General features: G+C 26.6%; 2 protein-coding genes across 2 annotated transcripts in view; both read left to right on the top strand.

Moving 5' to 3' along the window:
* Positions 1 to 18,817, top strand: part of Meltrin (disintegrin and metalloproteinase domain-containing protein meltrin) — an 81,650-nt gene that overhangs the window by 41,421 nt on the left and 21,412 nt on the right. The window contains exons 2-3 of the mRNA XM_015334819.2: positions 1,597 to 1,688; positions 12,446 to 12,601. Coding sequence (XP_015190305.2) covers positions 1,597 to 1,688; positions 12,446 to 12,601 — 248 coding nt within the window. The remainder of the gene's footprint in view (positions 1 to 1,596; positions 1,689 to 12,445; positions 12,602 to 18,817) is intronic.
* Positions 15,238 to 15,884, top strand: LOC149032968 (uncharacterized). The gene has a single exon (XM_089171311.1). The coding sequence runs from the start codon at positions 15,315 to 15,317 to the stop codon at positions 15,684 to 15,686; it is 372 nt and encodes a 123-aa protein (XP_089027437.1). The 5' UTR covers positions 15,238 to 15,314; the 3' UTR covers positions 15,687 to 15,884.

Genomic DNA, 18,817 nt, shown 5'->3' with positions numbered 1-18,817 from the left:
TTTTGAATAAGAATGAAAATTCACAATTTCTGCTTAAAAATATAAGTTTATTCAATTTGGTACTGTCCATTTTTGTTGATGGCCTTTTGTCATCGGTCAGGCAGTGTCATAATACCATGTTTATAAAATTTCTGATCTTTGCTATAAAAAGACAATTAGGTGTAAAACGAAATCCGCTTAGTTGCAAAACCAATAGAACATCTATACCCTAGTAGCACAAAATATTGAATACATGTGTATTTAATATTAAAAAGATATTGAATCTCTTTTTAATATTAAATACACATGTATTCAATATTTTTCAATATTTTGTGCTACTAGAGTATATTGGACAAAATTTATAATTTACAAAATTATTTCTAACGAAATAATTATTATAATATTATATAGGTAGATAGATATTTATGGTCTAAATAATAAACTTGATTATACATCCATGCACTTTCACGAAATGTAACATTATACAACAAATATAACTACCATGATATTATATAAAATTATTATTAATTTTATTTATTATATTCTATTATTATTATTAGTATTTCAATTGTTTGAGAAAATTGTTGAAATTATATGTTACAAAATTATTCTTCTATGCACAATAATATATTAACCCTTTGCACTCCGCACGACTTTCGACGCTGGGTAGCAGCAACTTCGTGCGACTTCGCGGCAGAAACGGCATTTACAGATGTAAATGTGCCTCGTATTATTTAGTATAACTTTGGAACCAAATAGCGGATTCTAATGATATTGGGCTTATATTAATCTGTAGAGATCAAGGAATATATTTAACTAAAGAACTTTTACCAAAAGAACTTATTTACCAAGAGAATGTATGTGTGTAATAGCGTTGCAATTGAAAAAAAGCGAACGCGTTCCATTGTATTTGAAATGTGATACTATTTGATAATATTTCTTTGTACATTATAAATCTCACTATAAAATGCGAGATATGCTCCTATAAAAACATTTCTTCTACAAATTCTTCTTATCGCTCTTCTCAAGTTTTGCCAAAAAGTTCTCGGACCGTCGTGAGCACGCGTCTCGCATTCTCTTAGAACACAAAACCCTCTGCCATTTTTTTTATATATCTTTGTTATTTTACTATATTTTGATTCGATTTCTTGTGCTATTTTGAGAAAAAACATCAGGGAAACATGCATGTCTCAATAAGTTGTGCTGAAATAACTTAATTCCCTGTAATCACTAATAAACTTTAGTGTCTCATACGTTGAGACATCGGAGTGATAGGCTAGAATCACGATGTCTCATACGGTGAGACAGCGGAGTGTAAAGGGTTAATATTAATGTATTGTTTTTACGTTTATTATTTCCGTGATTTATAGTTATATAATATTAAGAAAAATAATTAATACAAATTTATGTAATCGATTAAGAATATTACACTTATTCGATTTCTTGATGATTATGAAATTAATTATATAACTGGTCTTCATAATTACATAATCTTTTACTATTTTACTCGAACATGAAAAAATCTTAACAAATAATAATAATCTTTGATGAATATGAAATAATTTTTGTTTTTAATTATTATTCTGATTATTTAATGAATTATTTTTTCTGATATAGAACCATCTCCGGAGTTCAGCAGACACACAATAATTAAGCCACGAGTTTACCATGGTAGAACGAAGAGACAAATATCATCGACCAAAGAGAACGTAAGAAAATATTAATATATTTTATTTCTTATTATTTATTAACAAAATATATAAATTATATATATATATATAATAAATCGGAATTTCCACTTATAATTTTTAATCTTATCTCTCTCTTTATAAATAATTATATTTTATTATCAAATAATAAAAAATATATTTATTATTTTTATTCAATAAATACGAATTTATTTCACTGTTAAAAAAAAAAATAATAATTAATTGATTATAAATAAAAACTCTTAACAATCGTAGTGTCTTTCAGTATATTTAATTCTTCTCTTTAAATCTTAATAAATATTGACAAAAGTTATAAAATATTATTATTCTCAGGCACGAATTAAATATTCTTCGTTATGTATGTTTATACTTGTATATCTGTCTCTTTATTTTTCTTTGTTTTCCTCGGTAGTTTCCAATGCAAGACCCGATTCATGTTCGGGTGCAACAATTTCAATGCAAATATCGTTACGTTGCACGAATGCAAAATCCGACAACGGAGTCGTCGGGATATTTGCTACATCTCGCGTTGCTATTCTCTCTCTCTCTCTCTCTCTTTATCTCTATCTCTCTCTCTATCTCTCTCTTTCCTTCTTTGATATACGTTTAGGGAAGGAAGAGAAATTGAAGGAAGATTGTGTCAAGTGACAAAGTTCAAGCATATGTTTGTTCTCTACCAAATCTATTGAGCCAATAAGAATAAATTTCGGATTTTTCCATATAACAAAAATCTACATATTAACAATTATCAATGAATAAAAAAATAGAAATAAACAATAGTTATTATACATCTATCAGATAGTAAATTTGATATTTTTATATTTTTTATCGTAAAAAGGACTTTCGTTTTTATCTTTGATGCAATATTGTTCAAATGGTTATACGTTTCACAATGGTTTTTTTCTCTTAACTCATATGGGACCCAGTTTTCTACCTTCTGGATCATTCCCATTGCTTTTAAACGTTTGCTAACGGTTGATTTATCGACATTTAGTATTTCCAATAATTTTTGGAACATCTGACATGAATATTTTTCCAACGATACTTTCAATTCTTTATATTCAAACTTTTTCATCTGACTAAGGTATTCTTTGTTATTTATCTAAAATAAATCGTTTAAATCAATCTCTGCAAGTTGTTTCAAATAGAACATGTTTCTCCATAAACCTAAATTAGTGAACAATGACTTTACACATTGAATTAGCTGTATCATTAAACAACGAGAATTAATTCAACAACCCAATAATAATATTAATAATAATTATTATATTTCACATTTACATTTGAATATCAGTCGATTATTCTATCCATAAATACTTTTCTCTAGGATAACAATGAGTTTAATTAAACTACAATTGTACTTGTATTTCGCAAGTATTACAAATTAACATATACATACAATTAAAGTATAGACAATTGTTTTTTAATTGCTATATTATATATGTTAATGAAAATTCAACTAAAGATAATCTTTAAAATGGTAGAGTTAATAATGTAATATAGAATAAGATAGAATTTGAGAGATAAGTAATATTCCTGCGAATGAGATTATTTTTCTTTTTTTTCTCACTTCTTTTCCCTTTTTTTTCTTGTATTCTTTTGTGACATTAACATTTAATTAGTCTATTCTAGTTATAGTTTAGTTGGCCGAGAAGTCACTGGTTTACTTTTTCTTTTCTTTATCAAGCCTATTCATCGATGACTTTAAAAAGATATCAGAAAATAATCTTACAAGATCGTAATTTCACAATTACTTATTTCTCACCGTATACAAATATATATAGATATATATAAAATTATATATATTTTTTATTATATAGTAATATTAACTCTTTGAACTGAATTTATTTTAAAAAATCGTCGTAGGTTTATTTGTATTTTATTTTTAGGAAAACTTGTACGCACAGTTAAATTTATTATGTTATTTATATTTTTAGAATATTTTAAATCGAATAACAAATAAATAAATATAAATAATTAAGAAATAAACTGCAATAACTAATTATTACTTTTTTCCCACGTTAAAAGTGATAAACGAATTCAAAGTTCACAATATTTATTAATTATAAATAAAATTATTAAAATTGTTGAATTGATAGTTAACGTATATTTATATAGATTAATAATTTTTTGATTTAACGTTACATAAGTTTTTTTTTTTATATATAATTAAGAAAATAATTCTCGACCCATAAAGAGTTAAATAATTTAACTATTGGATTGTCCGGAAAATTCGTGCCGATTTTGATGGAAGATTGAAATGCAACGCAAAATTTAAGTTTTTTTTTTGGTATATATTTATTAAATTATATATAAGTGTCATTCTGTTCTACAACCTTTCTCCATCTTTAAGAGTAACTTCAAAATTTTGTCCTTCCAAAACTTTTCAGGTTTATTTAGCAAAAGAACTTTATGCCATCTACCGAAAATCGGCACAAACTTTCCGGACAACTCAATATACACGCATAAAGAAAATATAGAAAAAAAAGGAGAAACAGAGAGAAAACAATAAAAGTTCAATGTTCTTTTTGATATTCATGAATTGACTTTATATTAAGTTAGTATAAATCGTTGCTCATACTGACCGTTTCAATATACCAAGAAGCAAAAGCGAATTGAGGTAAGAAGGAAAACGTGAAGGGGAGGAGAGTCCCCTTTTATTCCACATTTTTCTACTTACACTAGTGCATATATATATATATATATATACACAGGTATACATGTATGAAGAAAATCGACGTTGCAAAAGGAAATGGAGTCCGTGTTAAACCACGTGTATGCTCGAGGCGATATAATGCGTTTGAAAGTTGCGCTTCTCTATACAAAGCATGTACGTGAACGTTTGTATGTAATTGAGTATATAAATAGCTCGATATATTGTAACCAACACAGAAAGTCACGAAAAGCTACATCAAAGAGCAAAGTCTTGAAGATATACGTGCAGTAGCTTGGAAACGATAAACTTCAAAAAGAACTTTTACCTTTCTCCATTTTCCTCCATTTTCCCTCAACAAATTTTTCTTTCTTAGTTACATTCATTGATAAAGGAACGCGACAAATTCTTTCTTATATTTTTTAATATATTCTTTTCTCTTTTTAAAACCTATTTTGAAAATAAATTTGATTAATCGACTATGATATGTTTCTTTGTATTTCAATGCAAATGTAAAACACAAGTTTTTTTCAGGTCTTCTTCAAGTAATTTAAAAGATTGTTTTGTAATATTGTGTTAATTTTTCATATCGATATTATAATTGCTATTTTACTGGTTGGTAATTTACTTTTCAAGTAATTGGTCGGCTAAAAGTGGGTGCTGCTTTGACATCTAAATTTTCAAATTGAAAACCTTTGAACCAGCTTCTTTAAACACTCATTGATACTGCATCTTGCATTTATTTTTTGTAGTTCTTTTAAATTCTTTTTTTCCAACTCCTTTGACTTTTATAGTAAATTAACACGCTCCGTGCCACGTGTACCACCGGTGGTATACTTACCATTAGACATATTTATTTAATACGATGAAAATATATGTTTATAACAAATTTAATTCTATACAAAAATATTTCTATTAAAATATTATAAGCATAATATACAATAAAGCACATAAGTTTATTTTAATTGTTATATTTATAATAATTAATAATTACATGTAATGATTGATTTTGTTCAAGCAAAATTAAATAGCTTGAATGACAAGTCAGATAAAAAGGGCTTGGCACGGAACGTGTTAATTATGTATCCACATGTAAAGTACAAAAGTCATATTTTATAACATAATTTTGAAGAAACTTCTTACTTTAACATCAAAAGTACAATTATCTCGTGCACATATCACATACAAAGATGCAAAAATGTACTGGCATTTAACTAGACGATAAAATTCCTAGAAGACTTGTTACTTTGAAAGGAAACGTTTTGTTCGTTCATAAAACACTGCCCTTCGTTTAAATAGCTTAAACAGACAATGTAAAAGAGGAGTAACATCCTATTACACGTTATGACAGGTTATCACTGATTCAGAAGGACATCTGCTCGACAAATCCAACGAATATTTTACGCAAGGTTAAAATGAATAGTTCCTGAACGACTCCTGTTCTTTGTTCATATCAGCTGGTTCTAACAACTCACTGAAATGACACTTCCTTTTACTTTATATCTTTCTATGTATAATAAATATAAATGTTCTATCTTATGTGTATGCTTGATATGTGCAAGTTAGAGGAATAAGATATTTCAAAGAATTTTCATTAAAAGATAAGAGAATACTATTATTTTAATAAATAATATTTTTATTCATAATATAATTAATATAATATTTTTTTTAATAATATTTAATTAATAATTTATTAAATTTAATTTAATAATTAATAAAAAAAAATTAATAATAATATATTTAATATATTTATCTAATAATATTTTTTTTCGTCAGTATTCATATAAAAAATTTATTCAAAATACTAATTAATAATTGTTATTAAATAAAATTAATTATTAAGCTTTATATATTCGTTGTTCGAATATTAAAATAATCGAATTGATTTCTTTATAAATTGAAAATCAATTTAACATGTTTATTAATTCTTCTTAAGTGTTATAAAAATTTAAAATAATTTTTTGTCTACATTTTTAAGAGTAGATTTTGAATTTATTTTTAATTTTATTGAGATAATGAGAAAGTTAACATTATAGTTGGAGGGTAAACGACCTAACTATGTTGGATCATTACTTCTTAGCTGATTACTTTAAAGTCAAACAACGTGGGCACGATTAGTAACACATGGATGGGTGATTCGTTCGAAAAAAAAAAAAAACAATGATCATGTGATACTAACTCTAGAAAGACGGTAAAAAGATACGACCTCTTTGTTAGTATTGGATAGATGTTGGAAGGTGTTCGTAAAAAAGTCAACTCGAACTCGTAAAATGGAGAATAATAAAAAGACACACAAGTTGATCGTTTTCAATTGACAGTGGAGGTTACGAATACTCCTGGGATGTTGTTATTGTATGTGCAAATTTAAAAAATGAATTGCATCAAAGAATTTTTATTGAAATATATAAACTTAATTTATCGTTGTTTTCAAAAATATATTTATTTTCGAATAAAATAAATTGTTTATGTACTTTTATTCATTTAGAAGAAATAAAATAATTGTGTAGTAAATAAATTCGTAGATTGTATCGTTTTTAATTGAATGCAAAAACCATTAAACGGTCTCAATCCTCCGTTGTTTGTTGTGGAAGAACAGTAAAAGATAAGTATAAAAGAGAAGTGAGAATAATACAAAGAGACCATAGTATGCCGTAACCTTGACACTATCGTGAGAATTGAGATTATAGTTCTCTCGTACGCGCGTATTTCTCGTATGTTCGTTTCGTCGCACATGCGTACTGTTTCTTCTATCATCAAGAGAGACTTCTTTATTACAAATATTACAATCATCTTCGTAAACGACAAGAAATTTTGATGAGATTTTACTATCCGTAAAAAATTATACACACTAAACAAAAAATAGCTTTGTGAATGTATACAAGTTTTGCATTTTAAATTTGATCTTTTGCAAATGAAATTGATTCATTTTGAAAATCAAAGTCAAGCTCTTCCAACGTTATTGATTAATGAATATTTAAGGTATAAAAGGTTTTGCATTTCAAATGTAACGTTTTTTTTTTTTTTTTTTTTGGAATTAAATGCATCTATTATTTTGCAAATCAAAAATTCTATCGATGCTTTTTATTTTGATTATTGGCAATTTCGTGTATAAAAGGTTTCTGCATTACAATTTGAACGTTTTGCAAATGAAATTCAATATTTAATAAATGAAATTGAACTTTATGATAAATAATCTAGAAAAATAATTTAAAAAACAAATGAAATTATAATATTTACAGTTTTTTCATCATATGTTATAAAATATTTATTGAAATATTTCTAATGAAATGTGTCACGTTCAAATTATTCGTAATATCGATTAATGAATTAGCATAGAATTTGATTAACAATGTACGCACCAGATGCGCGAATATTTGTGGTGACACGAGTAAACAAACACCTTCTGTCATTATTTTCACTGTTGATATCCTGGCGTGGTCGTGTTTCGTTGTCGATGACAGGATGTCCAATTGTGAAGTTCGCACGAAAGAGCCGTTTTTTTTCGACTGTAAAAACTGATTTCATAAAGAGTAATGTCGCCGTTGAAATGCCATTGCAGGAAACGAAGAAAACACGTGTATGTACGTATATACATATATATATATATACTCATATATACAGGTCTCTATATTTACACTTATGCATATATATATATTCTCTCTCTCTCTCTTTCTTTTCTATTTTTTTCCTTCTCTCTTTATTTTACCGCAACCGAGATGAAACTTTACGAACGCGGCGGTAGACTTTTTATCGTTGGGATAGGCGAAAAAACGGGAAGAGTTTTATAAAACTAGCAAACAAACTTGTTCCGTTTTACATTACTTCCATTTGTAGTTTTATCGTTAATATTTTATTCCAACTTTAATGAGATATATAAATGCATAAATAAATATGAAATATTTTATTATATATATACCTACGCAAAGAACAAATAGTTTCCAACGATATTGCATCAATATCTATTTTCGATCATATTTGGTTTCATAAACAAATTTTTATACTCAAATTTGCTTGCTTATGAGAACGAAATGTAATAACTTATTATTATAATAATTGTTTTCAAATACGGAACATTTTGATAGCATTTAGTTTCACTTATTATTTTAACGTTAAATTCCAACTCCAATGAGATATATTAATGTTGAAATAATAATAATAATAATAATAATAATAAAGTATTTTTGTATATATTTAAATATTTTTGATTTTGTCGATCCTTCGTATTAAATCCAATTTGTTAAATTTTACACAAAAAAGAAATGTAATATTTGTGGAAATTATTTTATAGATGATTTTGTTGTCCAGTTATAGAAATTATAATACAAATCTCTTTTAACGGACTTTGATATTTAACATGTAACTAGAGTTATAGAGAATATTAAGACCAATCCAACGAATATCTACATTTTATCCCTTTATCGATATTTTATCGAGTTCCGGAGCTTTGAAGTTTAACGAACTTTGTAAACGTAATAATTCGATCAATTTACTTGTAAATATCTGACACTAATGAATTTATCAATCAATTTTTTTTCTTCTTTTATTTTTTTATTAATTTAATTTTTATCGTATTTTCGAATGGTAATAATAATTTTTTTTTTAATTTTCATGCTTTAAATAATGTTGAATATTTTGTATTATTTTCTTATAAAATTGGTAAGATATAAAAATATTCAAATATATAATATAAATATAAAGAGAGAAAAAAAAGGAGAATATACGATAGATATATCTCGATTGAAAAAAAAGAAATCAAACTAAATTTCAAACGCTTTAATAATTATTCAATATTTAAAACCGAACAGAAAATTTCTTTGTAAACGTTTTCCAATACTGCGAATTGTTTCGATTTTATTAATAAAAAAAAAAGAAAGAATTATTTTATTCTTTTAAATCATTTATTACCATGTTTGATCGCATCCTATGGGGTTTTTGGCAATTCGTTTTTTCGTTCCATTATATAAATATCATTTTGAAACGTTTTAAAATTAAATTTACGTGAGATAACATTTTTAAAACTACAAATTTATTCCATTCAATTTTATAAAATTCTGAAAATAAAAAAATAAAAAAGAAAACAAAACAAACAAAAAATGAAATTATCTCTTTTATTGTATCAACAAAAAAATTACTTATAAAAAAAGAAAAAATTAATAAAAGTACAAAATACGGGTATATTGATTTTTACAAAATGAGTTTTCCAATCAACGTGTCAACAAAATACAAAAAATATCACGTATTTTTTTTACATTTTTTTTTATTTACCGCTCACAATTATTTGATTTAGATGAAAAAAAAAAATAAGATGAGAATAAAAATAAAAAACAAAATAGGAATTTTCGTTTTTCGCGGAATGTTTCTTCATAAGGAATTTATAGATTCGTAGGATGTGGTTGACCTCTCGCGATAGATTTTGTTCCCTCTCCTCATTCTCTTTTCCATTCCCTCCTATTCCCTCATCCCACCGTGGTATTGACTACCTCTCCCTGCCTCTTTACCACCCCTTCCCATACCGTTTCCTATCCATGAGATACGATGTGCAGGTCACGAAAGAGGAACGCTGGGAATATCGAAAACGATTCTTGCATTGGTGGAGAGCCAAGAATAGATTACAGCGTGAGAGTGGACATTGAAAGAATCTGTACCACGAAGAAAGGCCAATGGTATCGTACATTGTGTTCGAATTTTCGATTTTTTCTTTTCTACGTTCATTTCCATTTTATTTTTTACTTGATTGTTCTTTATACAATCGTAGAAAATTTCAACAAGACGCGAAAAACGTTAAGTATACTTATACATATATTAGCCAAATGTTTGATAAATGCAATCATTTTTATCTTTCAGTGGTAAATATAATAATATAAATATAATAATAGAATATACCCTAGAGTAGCACAAAATATTGAAAAATATTGAATAGATGTGTATTTAATATTAAAAAGACATTGAATCTCTTTTTAATATTAAATACATGTGTATTCAATATTTTTCAATATTTTGTGTTACTAGAGTAATATAATAATAGAATATAATATATAGTAAAATATAAAATATAAAATATAAATATAATAATGTAATATAATAATAAAAAAAAAGGAGAACCGCGAAAAGTAATCAAAATTCTTTTTGGTTGGCGAAAAATAAATAAAATAGTAAATACTACTAATAAATATAATTTCCACCATTTTTTACTACTTGTAGCCAGCGTATAGGCGTAGTTCTTCAATTCCCATTTTAAAAAAGTTCATTGAGTTTTCATTGAGAAAATTTTCCACATAGATTTTCACTTCATTAACATTGTTAAATTGTTTACTTTTTAATGTTTGTTCTACCGATTCGAAAAGGTAGTAATTTGACGGCGCGAGATCTGGTGAATCGGGTGGATGAGGTAAAAGTATCAATTCAAGCTCTCTTATTTTATTTATTGTTTTTGTTGTAGCGTGAACCTTCGCGTTATCTTGTTGAAGCATCCTTTTTTTTTATTGATCAAAACAGATTGTCTTCTTATTAGTTCTTGTTTCAGTCGCTCTAGTTGTTTACAATACATTTTCTCTGTAACAGTCTGATTAGATTCAAGTAATTCATAGTATATGATTCCAGACAAATCCCACCACACACAAACAAGGATTTTCTCAACAAGTGCTTCTTCGGAATAAAGGCATTGTGTATTTTGTGCAGGATTATTATATACCACCCACTTCTTATCTGCAGTTATAATTTGTTCCAAAAACGAATCGGTATTATTCCAAGATAAAAGAGACGCTAAGATGATACTTCGTAGATCGATCACCATCTGCGGCAATTCATGAAAAACCCAAATTTCATTATTGTACGATTTTCCTACGCGACGAAGATGATCCTGAACTTTAAGCCATGATAATGATGACAGCCAATCTTCCATGATAATTCCTCACTTGTTATACGAGGATCTGAATTCATCAACTCCTTTAGGATTTCACTATCTAATAGTAGGATATCATTAGGATCTCTATTTCCTTCCTTAAACTGTTGAAACCATCTATGACACTTGTTTAAAATTAAAACTTCCCCGTAAATATCGATAATTAGGTTTAATGCTTCTACTGGATTAATTTTTTGATCGTACAAAAATAGCAGATTTTAACATAATTGCTTTTCTTCTATTTCTGGCTTTGACATCTTTTCTCTTTGATAGAACAAAAATTTGTTAACTGAAAAATAAAATTTACAATCAAGCTTGAACGTAATAACAAAATTTCCGTGTTTGCAGGACCGTGTCTCAACACAAACTAACTGTGAATGAGCTTATCGAAAAAATTTGGATTACTTTTCAGTCCTCCTAATATAATAAAGTTGATATTATTTTTATATTTAAAATTCAAGATATTTTAAATGTTCGCTAATAATAAAATTAATAAATATATATATATTTATATCATCATCAAACTTTCATGTGTACTGATTTTTGTCTCTGAATATCTTTTGAACGCTTAATTTAATCGCCAAAACATAAGACACCATTTTCATAGAGCAGTTAATTTCCTACAAAAATTTGTATTGTGCACTTTTTAATAGTTATTTATTGTCGAGATATAAAATTCATAAACAAAAATGAAATTTGTCTAAAAATCATCAAATTTTAATCTTCAATATCATTTAAATGGTGAGGTTTACGGAAAAAATATAAGATACCTTTTTTGTAGAGCATTAAATTTCCTACAAAATTCGTCTAGAACATTTTTCTGTACAATCAATAAATAATGAGGTATGAATTTTAATCTATTGAACTGAAAAAAAAAATAAAAAACTGCGATGCGAAGGATCTTCCTATTAAAATTAAGAACTCATATTTGGTGAGAATTGTTTTAAGGTGTCTAACAATCCATTTTTCCGTGGCACTAGAAAAAAAAAGAAAGTCATTTTTTTGACCCACCCTAATATATATATATAAATTCAATTTGTGTAAATTATTTCTCGCTTTGTTATAAATAACAATAAGTTGTAATCAGTGGTGTTATTATCTTCAACTCGACGACATAAACTCAGCGGTGTATCTTTCAAATCGTATTAAAGATAATATAAATTGTATAATAATCGTTTGAATATCTTTTTTTTTATCTTTCAGGATATCGATCATGCAGATGTATTAACAGTCGGCTTTGAAGTGGATGGCGTCAAGCGTTTGTTAGATCTCCGATTAAATACCGATCTGATACCAGTTGGCTATCAACAACGTTATCAGCATCGTGGCACGTACAAAGTCCATACACCGTCGAGAGTGGTAAGTTGAATAGTTTATTAACGAATTCCCTGAAAGATAAGAATTAGAACTTTTTAAATTGAGTTTATATTCAATGATTAATAATCATTGTTTATAAAAAGTATTCTTATCAGTTATTCGATATGAGACCTTCTACAAATTTTAATATTTTCCCGTGATTCTTTATGAAAACATTTTTCTTGTGATTTCGATACTGATAAACAATTTAAGAAATCCATAAATATATGTATTATTTAATACAAATAATAGGAAAATAGTAGATTAATTATTTTAAGGTTATTTAATAGGTAGGAAAGCCTTAAATGAGATCATCATATTTGTGTCCATAATTATGAAGATGGTCTAAGTCAAAATTAGAAAAGAAAATAAGCTTATCAGTTATTCATCACACTACATTTTAAACTAAATAAATTCAATATAATTTTCACGATATTGTTAAAAATGAATCGTTGGATAGTGTTTTTTATTTCAATATTATATAGAATTCATTTAGTATTCAAATGTAATTCTTTTAATATCTCGAAACAAGAGATAATTAAATTCCTTTATAATTGTTGGCACAATTATGAAATGAATGTTAGAATTGTGTTTTATACAAAAAGACAGTGTTAATAGTAACAAATGTTTAGTAATTAATTTAGTTGGAAAATTGTCTTTTGTTTTTCCATAAGAAAGAAACACCAACATAAGAAAAATGCTACTAAATCGACTACTAATTTAAATGAAAACAATGTTAGTAGTAGTAGTTGTGGTGGTGGTGGTTGTGTGTTAAGTAATTGGGTTAGTAAAATGGTTGTTTTTGGTTTTTTTTATAAAACTACTCTAACCATAGGAAAACTACAATTCTATTAGAGTAACTATTAACTTGATAGAAGTGTCAGTCGGTTAAAATGTTTTTGTTATCAACGTGTTGCGAGCATTACACGAATTGGTACAACATAGAATTGTATTTCAAACAAAAATATTTGGACCATATTCAGCAGTTTCATAAAGATTTAAAAGAAACCATCGTTCTTGATAATGAATTAAATCGAAATAGTACAAATGAGAATAGATATGGCAATTAAACACGATTGACGATATTATGTTTCATACAAGCTAATAATAATTATAATATGGACCGTTTATTTTGAAAGATATCACGTAATTTATGCTTAATTTAATGTAAACTTTTTATGGATAACTAGGTAATATTTAATTTGTACAATTTAAAATTAGTCGGTAAAAGAAATTGCGTAATCATTGATATGCAAACCTTTAATTTTCTCAAAACAAGAGAAAGTGGACTTACACCACTTTCAAAATAAACGGCCCATAAATCCTATTTCTATTTCTATTCTGTAAATAGAATGTTTAATTCAAATAACACATCTTCAGTGTCTAAAATCAATTTGTTCGATCAATAATAGATTAACAACCACTCATGAATTTTCGTTTATTTATTTCCTTCTGTCTCTCTCTTCTTTCCTATAATTCGTTGTCAGTTAAAATGTAAAATTGAAATTTTTTCATCGATGAATCGTCAATGTTTTCGTACATGCAAACACTTTTTCGATTATTTCTTCTGGAACAGGTATAATATGTATGGCGTCAGTTAAAATCGATCGAGATGACTCAGACCACTTTGTTTGCAATTTTCTGTCTGGTATAGAATAGTACGATTCGTTCTCCGATTGGTCGATATTGTCACCGATGTAGTGGTCACTATGGTATTGCTCGTGTAATGCACGTTGAAAAGGGTGCCCTCGTGCTGCTTGGAACTTCCGCTTTATAATTCAACGGCACGAGAAGAGATAGAGAAGGTCGATGCTGTTTGACGTTCGTCATCCGTTATATTCAAATCTACCATTTCTGTTTACAAATTTCACATTATTTACTAATTATATTTTTCATTTCAAATTTTATATCAACTAACGTTTAAATTTGACAAAATGTTTCTTTCAAAAATATATTATATTTATTTAAAAAAAAAAAAAAAAAGTTTTTAAATGTATTCTCGAAATTATAATAGAATATAATGTTCGAATTGGTATCTACTCTGAATCATAGAAATATAAAATTTTTTACTTTAATTTTTATATTTCTTACATTAATATAATTATGTAGATTTTACTTACTAGCATTGTGTATGATTATATTATATTGATATAAACATATAACAGGAATTATTTCGAAGAATAACAGATGTATAAATTTGTTAAAAAAATCACTGAATTAATTGTTACACCTAATATACATTACTTTATATTATTATAATATTTTTCAAGAATTTTGTAAAATATCTTCCACCTGAAGTTATCTTTTTCTTCAAAAGAAAATTTGCAAAAGAAATTTTGTTCAAAATAAGTGTCTTATCAAATACTGATGGTATTTACTCACATAGAATTAATCTATAATGATTTTATCAAATTCTATCATTACGAATATACTTCTATAGGATATTATTGTTTATGTATAATATTTTGAAAACTTTGATTAGTGATATTATTATCGACTCGTTCTATCGAATTAAATTAAGACAACAGTACAAATTATCATACTTATTCCGTTTTGTAACATTTCAATCATCTACGATAGTAAAACCAAATAAGTTATGATTTACATAAAAGTAAAATTAAACGTTTTTTAATGTGAAGTATTTTAATATTTGGATTAACGATTAATTCGCATTAAATAATTTGACACTTTTTGTAAAATATCTTCGAACATCAATATGGAATTACGCAATTTGGTGGACAAAATCTGGAGTTGTTTTATTAATGGTGTCAGTATCAGTGATACTGTAGAGAGTTTAATGTTATTGAACTATTATGAGTTTATTGACGTATGTCAGGCAACAGTTGAGCACTGTTTTTATGATTTCAATACATATTATGACGAACAGGATTCAATAAGAAACCTTGATGCACCCTATATACATTATCGTCTTTTAGAAGGATTATTAGAAATTTATCCTTCTTGGGAGATTTTTAAGTTTACGGATGCTGTAAAACTTCCCAATTCAACTGTTATTCGCTATATGGTACATATTGGTTACGTCTATTGCCATGAAACTGCTAAATGGCTTAAATGTAGGTGGAATTGAGTTAAAAAAAAAAAAAAAAAAACAAACAAATTCCTTAATCAGATTTCTATGTGTTGTTTGAATTTTAAGTGAAACAACAAAAATTTTTTTAATGAGATTGATTGCTGTGAATTAGATCTTTTTATTCGAATTCAGAAAATTATTTATCATGACAAAGTAACACACTGCTATAATAGATAATTTTAATCTTTTAGTATTTTAATATTTTAATATTTGTTGCATCATGTTCATTCAATGAGAAATTTATTTCAATTCAAAGAATGTACACGTGAAAATGTATGGAAGTTGTATGAATTTGTTCTTCATCAACAAATTTTTATATAAAAAGAAACTGAATTATACTACTGACTAGAAAACTGAACTATATATATATATATATATATATTTTTTTTTTTTTGTAGAATTTGAAATATAAATCTTATAGGCAAATTTGAAATATTAACATATTGAATAAAAGAACGCATTTTATATTCTACTTTTTGACCAAAATGTAAAAAAAAGAAAGCTAGTTTATTAGCTCTATTACTTTCTCATACTGTAAATAATCGCTATGAAATAATTTGTATTATAGGATTATAAATAAAAAGTAATATTTTAAGTCAAAAAAAAAAAAAAATAAAAAGAAAATCGATATCTAAAAACTCATGGATCGGTTTTTTCTTTGAAATAATAATTTCAAAAACTACATTGTTTATAAAAGATATTACCTTTTAATTCTGTGACGAACAAATAATTATGAAAATGTTAATATTGTTAAATATTTAATTATTATATGAACTTAAAAATTAGACAATATTTTATATAAGATGTATTATTGGACAAATGTTTTGTAAATAGTGTCAATTAAATGTTAATCTATTGCAAATTAGATAAAGGGTGTTAACCCTATTTATTTTTGTTAAGATACTCTCTGTACTTAATTAGAATATTTTGTCATAATATTACAGTAATAAAAGCGAATCGTTACTTTTCAATACGTTAAGATATTAGTGAAACTTTTAGCAATAATATTGAAGTCAACACTAGTTGTCATATGAAAAATCGGTCAAAGTAAGGACAATTAATTTACTTTGACTTTGTCTAAGTAGCAAAAATCCTTTGTCCAATCTATTAATAAAAAAGAAACATATTAAATTTTGATATTATTTTCTTCCTTAGAATTTTTCGTTGTTCAGAGAAAAATTATGTATGCTTATTGAACATTTAACTAAATCGACCTCCATCGATAAAATTGTATAGTTCTACGGAATATTATTGTTTATATATTCAGTTAGTGATATAAATATCGACTAAATTAAGACAACAGTTCAAACTTATTCCGATTTGTAATATTTCAGTCATTTACGATAGCAACCAAATACGTTGTGTGATTTACACAAAAGAAAAATTAAACATTTATATAGTAAAGTATTTTAATATTAGGATTAACGATTAATTCGCATTAGAAGAGTTTTTACACTTTTTGTATAATACTTTTGAATATGACTCCAGAATTTTACGATTTGATGACAATACTGTGGGAATATTTTGAAAAAAATAAAACTGTTGTGGATACTGCTACTGCGCTTCAAGATATGAAAATTTATAATTATCCCGATGATGTAAGTCTTCCGGTAGTTCAGTATTGGTTTGAGGAATTTAGAATATGTTCTTCTTATTACAAGACACGTATTCCGAATAAATCGATTCATATGGATTTATATTTGCAATGTCTAAAGACATTAGCAGATAACAATCCACTTTGGCCGACTAATTTCTTTGTGGATGCTTTAAGAGATAATACGAGTAATATAAAACATTGTTTACAACGTGTTGGAATATCTTTGAAATTACATAGATCCAAATTAACCAAATGTTATAATGAATAAAAGGAAAACTAATTTATCAATCGGATTTTTTGAAGAGATTAACTATTAGGTGGTTCGGAAAGTCGTTTCGTTTTTTGCTGACGCAATAATGGCATTAGTAGATGCAAATTGACAAATAGTAACACATGAGATCGATGAGAAGTTAAAATCAAATTCAACTATTTATGACCACGTGAAAGGTTTAGGTTTAACCTTGAAGCAAAAATTATCTTTATTTTTACAAAAGAAAAACGAAACGACTTTCCGAACCATCTAATATATACTTAACGATAATATATCTTCGTTTGAATTCAAGACATCTGTTATCTCAACAGAGCAGCCAATGTTATAATAAATAATTTTAATAAAAAGAATTTAACTTATTTTTTATTTTTTGTTTTATTAAGGGGACCTTCTACTCTGAGCACCTAAAAAAAAAGGCTATTTTCGCGAATTTTTTCCAAGAAAACTATAAATGATATCGATCTAAAAGTTGTTAGGTTTGTTAAATTGAGTCTTCAACTATATAAATGAATTTTTATTTTTTCATTTTAATTAATTTTTTATTGCAAAAACAGTAGTATAAAAAAACACCTTAGAACTTTAGTGCTTTGGTAGCTCCATCAGAACTTGAGAATGGCTTACCTGAAACATAAAAGTAAAATGGTTTTATATTCTGTATGACTTCAGCTACAAAGTGACAGTTTTATATAAAAATTTTATCAATAAATAAAAAAATGGTGGACAAATTACAAAAAAAACGTAATTTTGACCTTTTTTTTATTGTTTTTGACTAAAAATAAATAGTAAAAATTAAAATATAAGAAAATACTCTCCGTCAGTTTGTTACAGCTCATGTTAGAATATGTGGATTAAATTTTATAAGAATCGGTTTACTGGTTCGTGAGATACGATGGAGCTAGTATTTCAAAACATAGTTTCGAGATAAACGCGTTTAAAGTTTTTTTCTACTCAAAATCGTTAAAAATTCTTACCTAAACTTAATCTGCGATGCCTGGACCATACAATAGACCTTCTTCTTGTTCATATTCTTCAATTTCTTCCAGTCTTGCCTTCTTCCACTTTGATCTGGCATCTTTTGAGCACTTAGAGCTTCGACGGTTCGCAGATTTGATACGTCGGTCGTCGCGTCTTTTAGCAAAGTCGATCGCTCCTGGCCCAAGTTTAATGCCCATCGTTTCCATTATCTTCATCACTGTTTGAAATCCTTCGTTAAAGATACATGCTGAAACTTTGCACGCAATTTCAACAACTTCTTGGCCG

The sequence above is a fragment of the Polistes dominula genome, unplaced genomic scaffold (genome assembly GCF_049000335.1).
Source record: "Polistes dominula isolate Pdom_NZ unplaced genomic scaffold, Pdom_raw_medaka contig_31, whole genome shotgun sequence".
In the NCBI taxonomy this organism is placed as follows: Eukaryota; Metazoa; Arthropoda; class Insecta; order Hymenoptera; family Vespidae; genus Polistes; species Polistes dominula.
This window is presented reverse-complemented; position numbering and strand designations above follow the sequence as displayed.